This window comes from Triplophysa dalaica, chromosome 20 (assembly GCF_015846415.1).
Source record: "Triplophysa dalaica isolate WHDGS20190420 chromosome 20, ASM1584641v1, whole genome shotgun sequence".
NCBI lineage: Eukaryota > Metazoa > Chordata > Actinopteri > Cypriniformes > Nemacheilidae > Triplophysa > Triplophysa dalaica.
The window spans coordinates 6,644,167-6,660,811 of record NC_079561.1 but is presented as its reverse complement, the minus strand read 5'-3'; the positions used below and the strand labels follow the sequence as shown (position 1 = coordinate 6,660,811).

General features: G+C 37.9%; 2 protein-coding genes across 2 annotated transcripts in view; both read right to left on the bottom strand.

Moving 5' to 3' along the window:
• Positions 1 to 1,355: 1,355 nt before the first annotated feature.
• On the bottom strand, positions 1,356 to 10,033 carry lrrc38a (leucine rich repeat containing 38a). The gene is made up of 2 exons (XM_056733641.1): positions 9,175 to 10,033; positions 1,356 to 2,312 (listed from the first exon to the last, which is right to left on the bottom strand). The coding sequence occupies exons 1-2, from the start codon at positions 9,800 to 9,802 to the stop codon at positions 2,068 to 2,070; spliced, it is 873 nt and encodes a 290-aa protein (XP_056589619.1). The 5' UTR covers positions 9,803 to 10,033; the 3' UTR covers positions 1,356 to 2,067.
• Positions 10,034 to 16,506: 6,473 nt separating this feature from the next.
• ephb2a (eph receptor B2a) overlaps positions 16,507 to 16,645 on the bottom strand; it is a 46,154-nt gene continuing 46,015 nt past the window's right edge. The window contains exon 17 of the mRNA XM_056733115.1: positions 16,507 to 16,607. The gene's annotated coding sequence lies outside the window, so the exon portion shown is untranslated. The remainder of the gene's footprint in view (positions 16,608 to 16,645) is intronic.

Below are 16,645 nucleotides of genomic sequence, written 5' to 3'. Positions count from 1 at the left end.
AACCGTGTATACACAAACGATAATATTAGTTGCAGCCGTGTCATATGACCCATTTAAATATTTGGTACATTTTAAATACTTTGGGGAAAATAGATCTGCATTGTTTCACTTTTAAAACCTACGGTTTTCTCTACTCTAATCATTCTCATCATTGTAAAGTTTACCAGTGTCAGAAACAGAAGAGAGGATCCGTATGCAATTACATGCAGCTCTTGTTCTCAAGGATTTTGGTTTCATTCTCAGGTCGTAATCCATCATTGTCTACAGTGGACAGTCTGAGGATCATGTCATTTGTCCTGAATTTAAAATGATCTTGGCTGTTGTCCAAGTGGGTGAGTCTTGACACACTCCTTTGTGTTTACTTGATGCTTGCATGTCATGTAGTGGTCAGAACTGTTTAGCTCACCTTTAAATCCATCATTGAATTGCTGTATATTTCACACATGATTAATGGGCAAGGTTTGCACATTGCTTTATAACTGTTACTGCAAAAATAGATAACTATGAACTTAACTATTTTGCTTAGTAGTTGCTGTTATGTGATTTGACTAAAAAGCTTGATGTCCTCTCCAAAACCCTTCAAAATCTTAATCTTATTAATACTTTCCCTCATCCAAATTATATGAAAGAAATGTAGATTAAATTGGTTTCTTCAGCTCACTTGGTAGAGCATGGCCATAGTAACACTAAGATCTTGGGTTCAATTCATATAAACTCAAACAATGCTTCAAGTGCACCTGCCAAACGTCACAAGGTGTAAATTTAAATAAAAGCAGGTGGAAACAGGTGGAAACATATGATAAGGCAAATATTTAAAACTCTTCCTCTGTATTCTTGTCTGGTTTCAACACAGCTGGCCCACAGACATGTTACCATAGCAACAGTGAGAAGTTGTTATGAGTACAAAACAAAATTGTGTCCTTTCCTCTCTCTAACACACTGATTTTTAGCAAGTCTACTGTGAAAATGTTCTCATAAAGAACTGTTAGGCTATATAAATAAAAAAAAGATCAAACTGGCTCGTTTTTATCCTTTGGGAGCAGTCTGGACTTTTCGGGTCACAGGTTAAAAGGGAATGATAAAGCGTGTTGTTTATTTTTCTCTTTTACCCACAGAAACTTTTCAATGCAAAGACTTCATCACTGTCTATAAATGTTTTAAAAAGTATAAAGATTTGGACAGTATAACACTTTGGTGTATATTTATTGAATCATTAAATTAAATTAAAAACAAGAGACATATGATTGACAAAATATAAAGTAGTTCCCTTGTAAATCAATGATTAAAATAAAATAATTGATTAGCATGACCAAATTGTCCTTTTATTCACAGAATTCATGACATTTATGCAATTTTAAGGATTTTATTACTGTAAATTACAACAACAAAAATTACATTGACATATTTATATTTATAAAATCATATTGTGTGAGGTTTTGAACGCTTCTCTTAAAAAAAACTCAAAAATCACAATATGTACTGTTTATGTTAATTCTTTGGTGAGAATGGCCATTATGGTTAATGAAAAATTGCCTACAGTGTGGCTCACTGGGATTTCTGTGCAATAGTTAATCTGTACTTTAAAGTGCAAGTAGCTAAACCTTACTACAGCTGAGCAAGATTCATTACGACAACGCAATACCAAAAAATAACTCATGTAGAAAATACTCATTCACTTGCACATTTCCATAAAAAGACCATTGTTATGTTAACACAGCTATCTGATGTCAAAATATAATGCCAATCACCTTTGACTACTATCAAGAATACAGTGTGAAAAGACAAGGGTTTAGTAAACGGGATTTTTCAGAACAGTTTAAATCTTAAGGCTTGATTCGATCAATGTTTTTCAAGTATTAAATACACATGATGCATTAAAGCATCACAGATGAGGGTTTTGAATCGTGAGATGCAGGACCTCTCTAGCAGCATCACCTTGGGTCTAATTCAGGGCTCTTTATCATGGAAATGATGTGGTTCACAACTTTATCCCACCCCTTGGCTTCCACTGTGTGCTGCATTATGGGTAATCTGTGGGAGTTTTGAGTTCTGCTCACTCCTCCTTCCTCACTCCTCTCCCTCCTCTTCATCTGTCCTTTTGGCTTTGAGCCGCTGGAAACAGTGGATAGTGGAAGCCAAAAAGAAACTGGCAATAATGGCTGCCACTGAAATGCAAATTCCAGAAAAAATCACTATGAGATAATCGGTGAGAGTCAGCATTCCTCGACATTCCCGGAAACTGTTCTCAGAAAGCGCGCTCAGTGACACCTGCTGCCCATCCCCTGAGAGAAAGCATTCAACACCATCTAAACCTGGAAAGAGAGATGGAGGAAGTTAGATGTGTTGTCAAAAATAATGTTTGTAAACGTATTCAACTGTGACATTGTGCAACAGTTTGGAATTTTGTTGATTAGTTTTAAAAGATGTTTGATATCATTTTTTCACAGTATATTAAACTCCTGTCGTAAAAAAAGAGGAAATGTTTTTTGATAGAAATGCCTTGAAGGTGAATGCATAGTGAATGTAAACAGTACATGGAACATTCTGTTCTGTCTCTCAGGATACAGTTACTGGAGTTGTGTGAGTTTCCGAACCAGCTCAAATGTCGGGTCACTAATGTCAGAGGCAACATCAATTGTACAATATATCACATACAATCACCTTTTAATGAATAAGCAATCTTATCCAGAATCTTAAAACAAGTGAATGTCAGCTATATAACAAGACAGTATAGTAGGAGGACTTCACATAATGTTAAATTTTTTATATATATAAGACAATCTGCACAAAAATGATAACACAAACAGTGCAAAAAACTTAAATACAGTAAAATAGTATTTTAATTGGAGATTTTTTTTATTTTATTTCAATTATTGTCAGTTAAGTTCTTTCGGCATACAGTATTTATGTTATGTTTGTTTGTTTGTTAATGTTTTCATGTTGTTTGTTCAGAATATTTTAAACGCATCGCTTTAAAGAACAATACATCTGATACAAAATACTCAAGGCTATTTCACAGCAGTTTTTTAACAAATAATGTTTTTGTAACATTCAGTGTCCTGAAATGTAAGTGCTTTTGTGATGGACAAGACACTTGAAATGAGGCCAAATGCATGTTTAGTGATTTGCACTATAAATCTAAATAGCATTTGACACGTCTGTTTAGGATCAGATAAAGATTAAAAAAAAACTTGCAACAAAATCCACCAAAACAGAAAAAAATATTTGGTGGAAGAATGTATTTGTCTAAATAAATAGCAACATTTTTTATAATATAATCATATAAATCACGCCCTATTTCAACCTAATTCACATAGGGTGCAGTATTGTCCTTAATAAACAGAAACACAGCATCAATATAGCAATAAACCACAAGTTCAAAATGCACAAATCAAGCAGATTATATACAATATCAAAATATTTACGGTCACTCCATATAAATAGTGACAGCATTATAATTTGGATATTTTGTATCCAGCAGTATCTCAGTGCTACTGCTATGACTCAGAAACTCACATTACATAACTGCAAGATATGTAAAATGGGATGCTCTCCAATTCTGTATTTTTCACTTCATTGGAAACATTTCCTTTGTTACGTTTCCTTTTGGGTCTGTATTTTGATTTTCACACAGGGAGCTTTTAATCTCCTTTCAGCTGTGTGATCACAGGACACCAGATGACAGATTTAAAGCGGAACATCGCCTACGTCACACGGCCACACTCGCAGACAGACACAGAACAGCAGAGCTCCATTTCCTCCATTTATTCCATTTACACAGCATATAAACCCCTTGTTGTTTTGACGAAACAAACACCACAACACAGGAGAAGAAAAGGACAAAATGATGTAATAATTCACATTGAAACGGCTAGTTAATGCATTCGTAATTTATTTCATAACACTCTGTTTGTTCCTGTCATTGGCTGAAGTCAGTTGACATCATCGTCAACTGTGTGTGCGGGATGAATCATGCCAACCAGAAGGGGTTTTCCACATGGAGTGAATAAAGTGACCTCAGCCTCCTTTGTCGCTGTGTCACGTGAATATTCGTCTAGCTCTAAAAGCTCAATCTTTTATCGTGCCGGAGCATGAGTGGAGCTCCAAGAGGAAGAGAAACAAATCTGCAACACACACGTGCCTTTACCCGTTTAGATAATTCTCACATTATCCACAAGCTCTGTCAGCCGATGAGCGCCATCGTGCCTGTTGTCACTACATATGACATTGGCAGTCCAGAGACCTGTTAACTGTCACCATATGTCTATTTCTTAAAATTGCTTTAAGTAATTATTTTATACGTAGTTAGATTGATTCAATCATATTCTATTTTTGACTTGAATAAAACACACATACACATTTTTCAGCTTACATTATAATGTGTATACATTATAATGTATATTAATATCATCATCACTGTATAGACCCATCTCCTTATTTACATTACATTGGATTCATGCAATTAAATTTAAATCATGTACTCAGCATGTACTGCTATTCATGGCTGACAAAATCCATCCTACTTTTGTAATAATTACATTGTCGGTACAGATTAAATACATTGTTTTGTTCACAATTAAGTTACATGGTTAGTTAGTGCAGTAATATGTGATTTGTTCGGAGCCTCTGTATGGTCGCCTAAGAGAGTCATTTATAAACTCACATGCTTGCTCATCACATAAATGTAAATCACAATAGCCCTTTGCATTTCAACGCAATAATTCATTTGAAGAAATCTTGGTAAGAATTATTTCCTTTTGACAAAGCGAATATCTGGTTACGTCGTAGGCAACTGACAATGTGCCAGAAGTGTGCTAACCTCAGTATTAGATTCACTGTTGGGTTGAATAATGCATGTGATGTGCTCATCAATACTCAAGTGCAAGAATGACAACAATGTAAAGAGTTTAAGCTAGTGCGGGGCTGTACATTAACTTTATTTGAACTTAGCACTACAGAGCTTTAAAGTTTTGTAGCCCAGGACAAACAGTTGTAGCACAAGTATAAAAACGTCTGATATATGAGAAAAATACACACATAAAATATTTATGTTTACACTATCACATAAATAGGCAGGTAACAGACAAAGGACCTTTATGTTACAGTTGGGTAAATCAAAGCGTAATCAAGCAGAGAGTAGTTCCACATGTTTTGACTGTAATGATATAAACAATTACAAAACAAACCAAGGTAATCCACAGGAACATAAAAACAAAGACTGACAGCAGACAAAGGAAACACTGGGACTTAAATACACTGGGATAACAAGGAAACAGGAAACACCTGGTGAAACTAATAAACACGAAAACTACAAAAGACTACAAACATGGTGCGCAAACAGGAAGTAACCTAAAAGTAAAAAATAACAGGGGAACACAGAACAGATCATAACAATAAGGGCCATATCATTTATTGATATTCCCAAGTTTTTTCATATTGATGGCTTAAACGTACATTATTGTGTGTATACAGTGTGTTTACGTGGTTTACAGTAAAAAAAAACATTAGTTTCACATACAGTGCATTACTGTTGCTCCTCTGTGCCCAGCCTTTCTGAAACACCTCGATTTTTAACAAAGCTCATCTGTCATGATCCCTCCTTCCTAGCAGCTGAATCTCTTGTTCTGGCCGACGGGATCATGACAGCCCCACTCCCTTGTTTACTTATTCATTATCCCAATATCAGTTCACACCCTTCACATGTTGCCCTCGTTATGCCTCTTTTGTTCCTCTCTTAGTTAATGTCCTTGTGTTTGCTGTCATGTGTTGGACCTGTTTCCCCTAGTCAAGTGCCTGGTGATGCAAAGTCAAGTTTTAAGTCTTAAGTTTTGTTACATTAAAGTATTTTGTTTTCTCCCTCAAGGGATTTTGAGTTATTTTTTGTCCTTGTCAAATAAAGTTTTTCTTCTGAGAGCAGTCTGCATCCGGGTTCTGTTCCATGTCAGTTTCTTGACAGAACTAACCAGCCCTGAGAGAACCGAGCTGACCGCTCACCAGGCACCTCTCCAGTTTGGAACTCCCTTGGGTCCCCACCAGGGTTGATCTCCTCGGGGTCCCTTTCCAGGGTCGATGTACCTTCCAGGGATCGATGCTACCGGGTTCCCCTCAGGGGTTGATGCCAATCGGGATCCACACCAAAGTCTGCCCCTGTCTGTGGCCCTCCCTACGTCTGTTCCTGTCTCTGGTCCAGCAGTGTGTGTTCCTGTCAGCGGGCCCCCAGGTGGAGGTTCCTGGGCGCGGGCCCTCTGGTGTCTGTTCCTGTCCGTGGCCCTTGTATTTGCTGTACGGTGCTGGATCAATTGTCTTGTTTCCCGTCTTGTCCTCTTGCCCCTGGTTTCTTTAAGTCAAGTTTTGAGTCCTAAGTCTTGTTATGTCCCAAGATGTTACATCAGCCTTCAAAGTATATTGACAGCTTATAATGTCACCGATACGGTGTGAGTTCAAGCCCGAATATGATCCAGAATACAGTTGTCCAGAATACATTTGACCAAGCCGATTAATCAACTTTGCCAGCGCGACTTACCCAGCAGAGTGTAACAGATTGGTATGGTTTTATTTTTAAAACTATTAAGTTTAACAATAAGACCTTTGACGCTGTGTCTCGATGCAACGCGAAACAATCAATAAAACATATAAAGAGGAATTTGTTGCATCCAGCGGGGACATAGTTACTGAATGTAATGACTTATATTTACTTTTTTCGTGTGGCATCACGCTGCAGGGGAGAAGAGCCAGAGGAATACAAGGCTGAATCCAGCTCCTAAAGTTGGATTTGCCCCACTTTTTAAAAACAGCCTTTGTGCACAACCGGGTATTAATGTGCTCCACACACTTGGATATTGGAGTTGTGCTGTTTTGGAACAGTGTTGTAAATAAAACTGAACCACTGTTTTCTAATTGTGTCCTCGTTGGAAGACCCAACTAAGTAATTTTTCATTTGTAATGAAACACACAGCATCTCGACGACATGCCGGCAGCAACAACAACACTACAGCTGGAAGAGACAAGCCTTCTTTCTTTGCATAAACATTTTGGACTGTGTTCTTTAACGCTTCTCAGAAACTGACGTAGAAATGTGGGGGCGTGTTTAAACAAGGCGTTTTAGGCAGGTTTGGATGAGCCTCCGCTTTTAAGTAAAACATCTCTTTTGGTTTGAGACAATTTTACGTGTCTAATACAGTATATGCATGAACAACTTGTAACACAGGAATGATACAGGAAAACACAAAATCTCCTTTAATTTTTAAAGAGTTCTGTTTTTTCCATTCTTTTACTACACAATTATATATTTCTCCACATACTGTAGTATACTACTATAGCATTTACAATAGTAAACTGCAGTAAAATTCCTCCTTTTGCATATACAATTGTGTTTTTGATATATTCTATACAGTATATATAAATATATATAACATTAGTTTAGTAAATATAAATATGCTCTAGTTTATCAAATAACTGCTAGAATATTACAATTTATTATAGTAAATATTATAATACAATACAGTGTTTTCAATCTGGATGTTCAAGTTAACCTGACTTTTATTTTGACAGGTCCTGGCAAAGAGTGTTTTGTTTACAATATATTTTTTCAAACAGCTAAATGCTTATGAAATAAACTCCCAGTGCATTCCTGGCAATAGAGTTCATGTGTTCATGTCCTCATACAGAGACGCAGGGAAATGCATGAGCCTCACAGGCATGTAGTTATGCGTTAAACTGTGCAGCTCTTTCACATTCACGCAAAACAAGCTGCTGACATATTTAAAAAGCCAGAATTTCTACATTCTATAAATAGAATATAGTAAAGCACAAAAACATGATGTTAACTGTGCATTCACAGGCAAGGTTACATTTATCTTCACACATTAATGAAATATAGCATTCGGTTTCATGTTTTCTCCTTTGCTTGGTGACACAACTGTCATACACTTGTCATTTGGTATATCAACACGTGCAATCTAAACCCCAACCAAATGTTTTCCACTGACATGTTTGAAACTTGTTACCTAAGGTTTCATTAGTCTTTTAAAAAGATGACAGGAGCGAAGATTTCACCAGGATATTAGGGATCACATTCCCTCATTTGATTTACCTCTGGAGTTCACATTGACCTTAACCTCACTAGTGGTAAGTGACCTTATGACCAACAGAAACTGATCCAAGTGGGTACAGTTCCCTCAACTTCATCCTGTAGTTACAGTACAGTACTCAAATTAACAACAACAGAGGAAAACATGAAGAGATGAGATGCACGACAGAGTTAGGAGGCATTTGTTGTGTGCCATATGTTACATGAATTATCCACCAGAAAGAAATGTAGCATGTTCTAGTGTTCATAGTCAGTGTCCTTGTCTTTGTCTTGATTTGAAAAGAATCTCATGCATTATTTAGATACATCTAATATGCACTGTCTGGAGGTATTTATCCCAAGTTAGCAATAAAAACTTTTGATAAAGAGATTAAACAGAATTGTCAGTTTCTGTTCATTTCAATTGTAAGCAAGCATGGATTGTAAGAATCTCTATCGCCAAAGATTTATATCTTTACAATATACAGTATAGTCCAAAGTCTAGGAAGGCATATTCAAATAAAATTTGCTTTTAATGCCCTCTCAGGTTCAATTAAACCATCAAAATATGAGATAAATACTACAAAATGAACAAAAAACTTTTGACAAAATTATTAAGCAAAAAGGAAAACTGCATCATATTGATAAATATTTTTTTAATATACAAAGAAAGTTTTATAAATTAATAAAGCCTATATTACTCACAATTTTATCAATTATTAATATTTGTTAAGCCTCTCTTGTGGTATTATTTTGTATTCATTCTAATGGTGTGTCTTAAACATTGCACATATTTTTCAAAATTCTTCTTCAAAGCTGAGCTGGAGCTTATACTCCAAACACACCAATAGGACAACAAAAAATTGATGCATCTTTAATAAAATATTTGAAGAATAATAAACAATACAATAAAGAATGAAGATGTCCAAAGTTGCTACTGTAGATGTCATGCATCAACACATTTCATCTTTTATGTTCCTGACTTTTTGAAAATGTGAATATTTGGTGAAAATGTCCATCAAAATCAAATATTTTGATTTAAACAAAATTGTATTTGAAAACAATACACAAATGCATAAAATCATGTGAGATTTTAAGCAGCTTACCGGTTGAAAGCTTGTGATGATTCTCCAACAGCCACAGAAAGAGTTTGGCAAAGTTACAATTGCACACCCAAGGGTTCCCCTCCAGGCGTATCATTCGCAACGACGGCAACTGGCTCAACACCCCAACATCCAATCCAGAGAGGGCGTTTCTCTCCAGCTCCAGCTCACGTAAAGATGTGAGGCCCGAGAAGGCGTCCTTGCTGACCATGTTTAAAAATGGGTTGCTACCCAAACGTAGTTTGATCAGGCTCCGGGTCTCCCCGAAAGTCCCGGTGGGGATCTCAGTCAAGTTATTACTCCCCAAATCCAGATAAACCAACCTGGATGATGTCGTAAGTGTCCCAGGCTCCAGTTTAGTAAGCGAGTTATTCCTCAGATCCAAGTAGACCAGATCACTATACAGAACCAGGAAATCAGAGGGGATCCAGGAAATCCAGTTGTTAGACAGGAGGAGTCTCCGTACATCCAGAGGGATGGAGTTTGGAAGACGGGTGAGTCCTTGACCTGTGCAATCCACGGTGTGATGGTCTGGACACAAGCAGCTGGGTGGGCAGTTGTAGCCCCAAGTTAACAAGGTGGAGGACAGCAAGGCAAGGAAAGGCTGCAGCCAGGAGACACATGAGAACATTGTCAAGGGGGTGAGCAATGAAGGGGAGATTAGGGAAGGGTAGAGGGGGTGATGGGGTAAAGGGTCAGGGGGAGAGATACTAGGAAAGGGGGCCGGGGAGCATCTGGAGATCAAGGTTGACGCGAAGGCATCTCTCCGTGTCTCTAAAAAGGCTCGAGCGGAGACAAGCGGCTACAAAGACACAGAGCTGTGCTTTTCAGGAGATCATGTAGCAGGCAGTGTGGGTCGTGTGGCAGCCCGCTGGCTCTGAGCATGAAAGGGGAGGAGATACAGCGATGAAGAGTACGTGCCGAAGAGAGAGAGAGAGAGAGAGAGAGATTAACAGAGAGGTAAACAGAGAACTGAGAAACATTGGGGGCATGGAGAGGGGTGGGAAGGGGGTGTGACAGCTCGGTTGGCTTAACACACGATCTGTGATGGCGGGAAACGGATGGAGTAATTCTAGTTCTTTATATAAAATAGTGGTCCATTTTCTATTCTTATCTTGACTGAGCGGCAGGTGAAACACACATCTGGGGGCAGATGGTTGTGAGTCTTGTTCTGTGCCACAAGGAGCTGATGACTCTGTTATCACATTGAATCACAGTCACCGTCTTTTCTGTCGTCTGGCGATTTGGTCGGAACAGCGTCTGAATTCATTTTCTGCCTCTATTGCCATGGTGATGCCTGTGATGATTAACATGCGGCTGTGTGCATACAGATTACTGCCCTGTAAGTGTGAGCAAAAATCAACTGAGTGTGAACCTTAAAGAACATTTCTATCCGTAACACGTGACAAATCATAAATTGCACCCCCTGCCTTCAACAATATCACAATTCAATAAGCGACAATCACAGTTGTTTATGCCCTCATGGTAATGGCTGTCCTGGAAATCACACGTTTGGAATTGTGCATTGAGATTAATACAAAAGATCTTGACAATACCTTATCTTATGAAAGCGGTCATTACTCATCGGTTCTCCAGCTGTTGCTGTTTATTTTTGTCCTCCTGTGGTCTGAATTTATGTTTATTCCTGCGCTGCTGTAAATCTCCAAGCAAACATCACATGCTGAGAGCGCAGACAGCTTTCCTCTGACATCACAAACATGGCATAGACCAATGGAATTACACAACACTCCCGTAGGTCATTACCTTGACCTCTCAGGAAGAGCGCAAGAGACACGACCCCTTAAATTACATTAATAAGACATTTTTTAAACATGTCAACTTGTATGTTAAGTTACTTTTGTGGTTCCCCTGTTTCTGTAGAAGATGTCCGCTGGTTTTAAATGCCATGATCATTAAAGATGGTAAGACCAGGATATCTTCTCAGTGGGACATCTGGCAGTGTGAGAAAAGCCACATCGATTTTTCAAGGTCTGGCACATGAATAAGAGATAAATACCACGAGTCGCATGCTGTTGGAAACAGTGGGCTTTTGGATGGCAGACATCAGGGAGAAAATAAAAAAAACAAATAGGGTTTAAAAATGAAAGGGATAGTTCACCCAAAAATGAAAATTCTGTCATCATTTACTCACCCTCTTCTCATTGTTCTTCTGCATGACACAAAAGAAGATATTTTGAAGAATGGGTAACCGAACAGTGTTGTCCACTTTTGTTGTATGGACTGACACTAAACCAATGCAAGTATCTACTTTTGTGTTTTGCAGAAGAAAGAAAGTCATACAGGTTAGGAATGACGAGAGGATGAGTAAATGATGACAGGATTGATGATTTTGGAAGATCAACAATACTTTTTTATTGACAAATGGTTATGTATTTTTATAACTGACCTAAACTATTAATTGTCAAGGACAGGTCATCACGAGAGATTTTACTGGAGAGATGATCCATCCTAAATTCTCTCACCAGGGTGTTTAAAGAGAAAAGAAACCTGATATAATCTTTCCATATGCGTGCGTGTTTGTGCATGGTGATATATATGTGTATGAGAGCGTGCCAGCGTCCTCAAAAGAGCACCTGTCAACAGAGGACATCGTGACACACTTTTCATCCAGGTGCATTGTGGGTCCCGATGATCCTCGGCAACATACCCAAAAGCAAGATACTGTCACCTCGCTGGAGCCTTCAAAATGTTGAGAAAGCTAAAGAAGATGAAAAAAGGTCAAAAAAGCACACATAGTCACAAGGCATGAACGTCTAGATAAGTAGGACACGCAGACAAATGCTCAGCTTTGAAGTCCCGACTACAAGAGATCAACCAAACTGGGCCAAGTCGATAAAACATTGGAAATCACATCTGACAACTTGCATTTACGTGGATTAAGGAGCATTATAATATATGTGAAATGCAGTAGAGTGTGTGTTTGCATATTTTCTGTAGATTACTGTATTAATGTTTCATGTATTTTTAGCGTTGGATTTTACATGAACACTACTGTCCACTACAGCCAAGAAGGTGATACTAGAGTTATCAGATGGGCTTGTCAGACTTCTATCGTGTTTCAAGGATTAGCTGTGTTTATGCGTGTCTTTACTTGACCCCTATTTGTAATGACCACGTGTGCTCGTCAGCAATCCAGCGAAAAGAAACACTTTGTTGTGTTAACAGTCGTACCCATGACTCAAAAGGAACCACTTGTCACGCATCACCTATAGACAGTTTCTTCTGGTCTGTGTTTGGTTACAATATAACAATTATGCGGTATTTAAGTGCGCATGCCCAGTGGAGTTCTTCTAGTCAAAACTATGTAGTTGCGGCTGAAACCATCATCAGACGCAATTGCCTGTCCCAAAGTTTCCAGTCAATGTTTACAATTTCATTAATTTTATATTACAATTAATTTTTATTATTTGTATCGTAAATAATTGTATTAAATTAAAACTACTCAACGGGTACTGCTTCTTTGCGGAGGTCTAAATGCGTATATAAATGTATATGATGTCTAGTTAAAAAAATCCTTTGGTGTATTCCAGCCATAAGTAACCGGAAGTTACGTTTGGGCCACAATGTTTGTTTATGTTGTTGCCGCTGCTGAAACCGTCTATAAATTACAAGCATTAACAATTAACGTCATTATATAAAAAGGATCATTACCGTCACATATCTGTTGATAAAAAAATGAATAAACCAGATGGTCAGAATACAACCCCCTTTCAAATCACAGCATAATATTACAGCCTTGTAAATTCTAATCGCTCTAAAACAACAGCTGGAGAAGCTTCTCTCTCAAACTAATTTCTCTTAAAGAGTACCTAGCATATGGTTTTTTAGGCCCTACTTTGGTTTATGGAGTGTCCAACAACAAGTTCATGTACATACAATGTGTTTAAACACTATAATGTCGTAATAATAGGCAGTTATTCGTACCTTACTTCTTGACCGACTCTCAACCCTGATAGCACACATACAGCTGTCTTACGTCTATTGGACGTCAGCATTTACAACTGCAAGACATCTACAATACATAGTTTGCTCATCTGCAATACGTCTCGGAGATGCCTGCTGTCAGACGTCATGTAGACATCTAGAAGACGTCTGTAAGATGTTTATGATTTAGAATGGATGTAAAGCTGCTCTTTCTAAGATATTTAGTAGATGTGTACGCAGCAGATCTCCAGATCTTTAGCAGACGAATTACAGACGTTCTGACGTCTCCGAGACGTATTGCAGATGAGCAAACTATGTATTGTAGATGTCTTGCAGATGTAAATGCAGACGTCAAATAGACGTAAGCCAAATGGATTGTGCTATCTGGGAAATGATTTATTCCGCGATTCATCCGTCTAGGCTCCGCCTACCAGGTAACCTTGTGTCATGTGATTTGTCAGATGGTGTAGTCTGTTGTTATTGGTCAAACGCGTTCATCATTTGTCGCAAATGGAACCCCACTACCATCATTACAGGATTACGGTTTACATGTGGTTGGATGTCATTTATACTATATGTGTAGCTAGAGATGGCGGCGATATTACCGTACCAATTTGAGCCCAAGTCTGACGAGGAAGAAGACGCCAATCCACAACAAACTCCACCACGACTGGAGCAGGATGTTTGTCAGTGGAAAGTGACAACTTTTGTCCTAAAAACTCCCAGTGTGACAACATGCATGTTGTGCTTTTGCTCATCAATGAAATCATTTTTTTCTTAAAATACTGTTAATGCGTTAGTAATACTATTATTTCGTCTTAACTGTGCGTTGTCATGGTACATAGAGCATTTCAGAAAGTCGACGTTATGAAAAATGATTGTAGTGTCACCCGAATATATCTATATAGGTGCACTTGCGGCAAATGTGTCAAAATGCAAAGTTAATAGCCAGATAAACAAACTGTAACACCCCAGAAATAACGGCACATGCTAATGTTACCGTTATATGCACTATCTAAACACAGACATAAGGTACAAAAATATTTCTTGAAGTTAAGACAAAAATCAATAGTCACACTAACAAGTTGTGATTCGGTGGAGCTAACAGGTCCAAATAGAGTTGGTATTGCCCCGTCTTTCAAGGATCGTCGTTTCACATATCCTGAAGTGAACGCGCCAAGATTATTAAAGCAATCTTCGGTGAAATGACACGCGCACAGTTAAACCCTGGGGTTATACTCCTTTGGTATCGTTCGGAAAAATGAATTGTAACCATTTTTCCCTCAGACGTTCTTCCTTTGGTAGTTGAATTAAGGCGGACTTAGAACACAGACTCTATACATGATACACACGCATCACGAACGAGCGACAGTGTTTGGGGGAGGAGAGATACGTTTTCGCGTCAGTCTCAGCAAAACGTAGGCGGGGACTATGTATAGTGACGTAGATACGCGGGTGAACTATTCCACGTCTCGTTTATGTGATTCAGAGTCGACTCCCATTTTTACAAGCAAATAACGTTGTTATTTCTTCACCTTCCGACTTACAACTTGGCAGACAGCTTACTTTCAAACACGGCAACATAACAGACTGCATGAAATGTCATTTTCATGATCTCATGCCACCTACTCTTTAAATGTATCCAGAGAATGTCATCAAAACAAGACCGGCCTGAATAGATCGCTAAAGTGATGAAAACTACCGTTGTTCCAATGACAGAAGAGTGCACGTGCCAAGAGTTTCTGAGGAATATACCCGAACTAGCGTTTTTTGGCTTCTGCATAGAAAAGGTTAAGAGAGATTCTCCGTTCAGGATATTGAACACTTTTAAAATAGTGCGTTTGGTTCAACCCATGGTTGGGTAAAATATGGACAAACATATAACCTAAAAATAGCAGTTACTCTGACCCTTCCCGTGTGTTAAACCAATCTAGCCTAGCAACAGATCCAAGCATTTAATAAATCTATTAATTGTATATTTTCTAGACATGTCAAATAATTATTGGTCTTAGATTTTGAAAATCAAACAGGTAAATGTACACCAATTACTGTGCGGATTAAAGTCGTCATATTATACACTTTATGCTATCTCATATTTTGTCACTTCACTGACATGTTCGGCTAGACAGATCTTAAATGTCATTTCGTGTCGTACGGTTCCCCCTGGTGGTGCGAAGTCGAGAATTAAAAAACTCAGTGAAAAACAAAACACGTTTAACTTCACAAAAGAAATATTTTTTGTGTTTTTTTGTGTAATCACATTAAATAAATCGAGATCCGATCTGTGTTATGCGTCACTTTTTCACTTACCTTTAGGAAAGCCAGGCGGTAGACGCAAAGTGATGAATTAGCGCAGTTTGGCAAAGTGGGTGTTTTTTGAAGCTCAAAAACTGAGTGTACCTGTTTGTATCTGAAGTGCTCGAGTTCTCCCTCTAACCTGTCAAGTCAACTGAATAAACTTGTGAAGAAATACAGACTGTTCACTTACTCTTTGTCTCTTTTTAGATTTACGGGAAAGTTCTCCCAAAAAGTTATTTTAAACCTGTGTGACTTTCTTCTTTTTTTCTGAAGGAAGTGTGAGCCCTTTTTTATTTTATTTTTTTATTGTACCAATCTCAATAAAAACGCAGCAGCACACTACAAATATTATGCAAATTAGTTTGTGTTGATACAGCCTTAAAAAAATAAGGAACATAAAAGACAAATAAAATATTTAAAGAACATTTAAACAAACAATTGTTAGTAAACATAATTAAATAAAGATGAGACGGTCTTAATCTAACAACCAAAGTAGAAACAAATTAGTCACTTTTACTTTTCATAAACCTGAGAGACTTTACTGGTATCCTTAGATAATGAAACAAGCCATTTAAGTTGGAACTTGGTAACCAGACAATACTGGCCCTAATTGACTTCCATTGTATGAACCCACTGAGAAACATTTGTGGGCACTTGTATTTGCCATGTCGTTTTTGGCCATTGTATGTGCTCAGTTTAAGATTTGCATTTATGAGCACACAAAATGTGAACTTTGATTAAAACATCTAGACCTCTAATGATCAGTTCACTTTATTTCAAAAGAAATAGGCCTAGCAAGGCATGTTTAAGCTTATATTGGCCACGTCAGAAAGTAGACACAGAATAAAGTAGACAAAAATGAGCCGATACTAATCTAACTCCAGATCATGTTGTTTGCTTCTTGCATTGTTAAATGAAGACCCATTACTAGTATATAAGTCACATTTTTATTTGGAAGAAATCAACAAAAACAATCGCCATTATAGCAGTGAAAACATCAACAACCATCACATTCAGATCTGAATCCTCAGAAACAAACGGATATCAAATGTAACATTGATAGTGACATGTGCACGTGTCTTGGCAACTAGAGGCACATACTTCAGTCTTAAGGGGTCTGCTCGGCGCTCCCTTTGGTGGACGCGGTTGAACAGGTCTGGAGGGTCTGAAACTTGGCAGATGTGGAAGTGACACTGCAAACAAGCCAGAACAAGACGATTAAATAAAATCT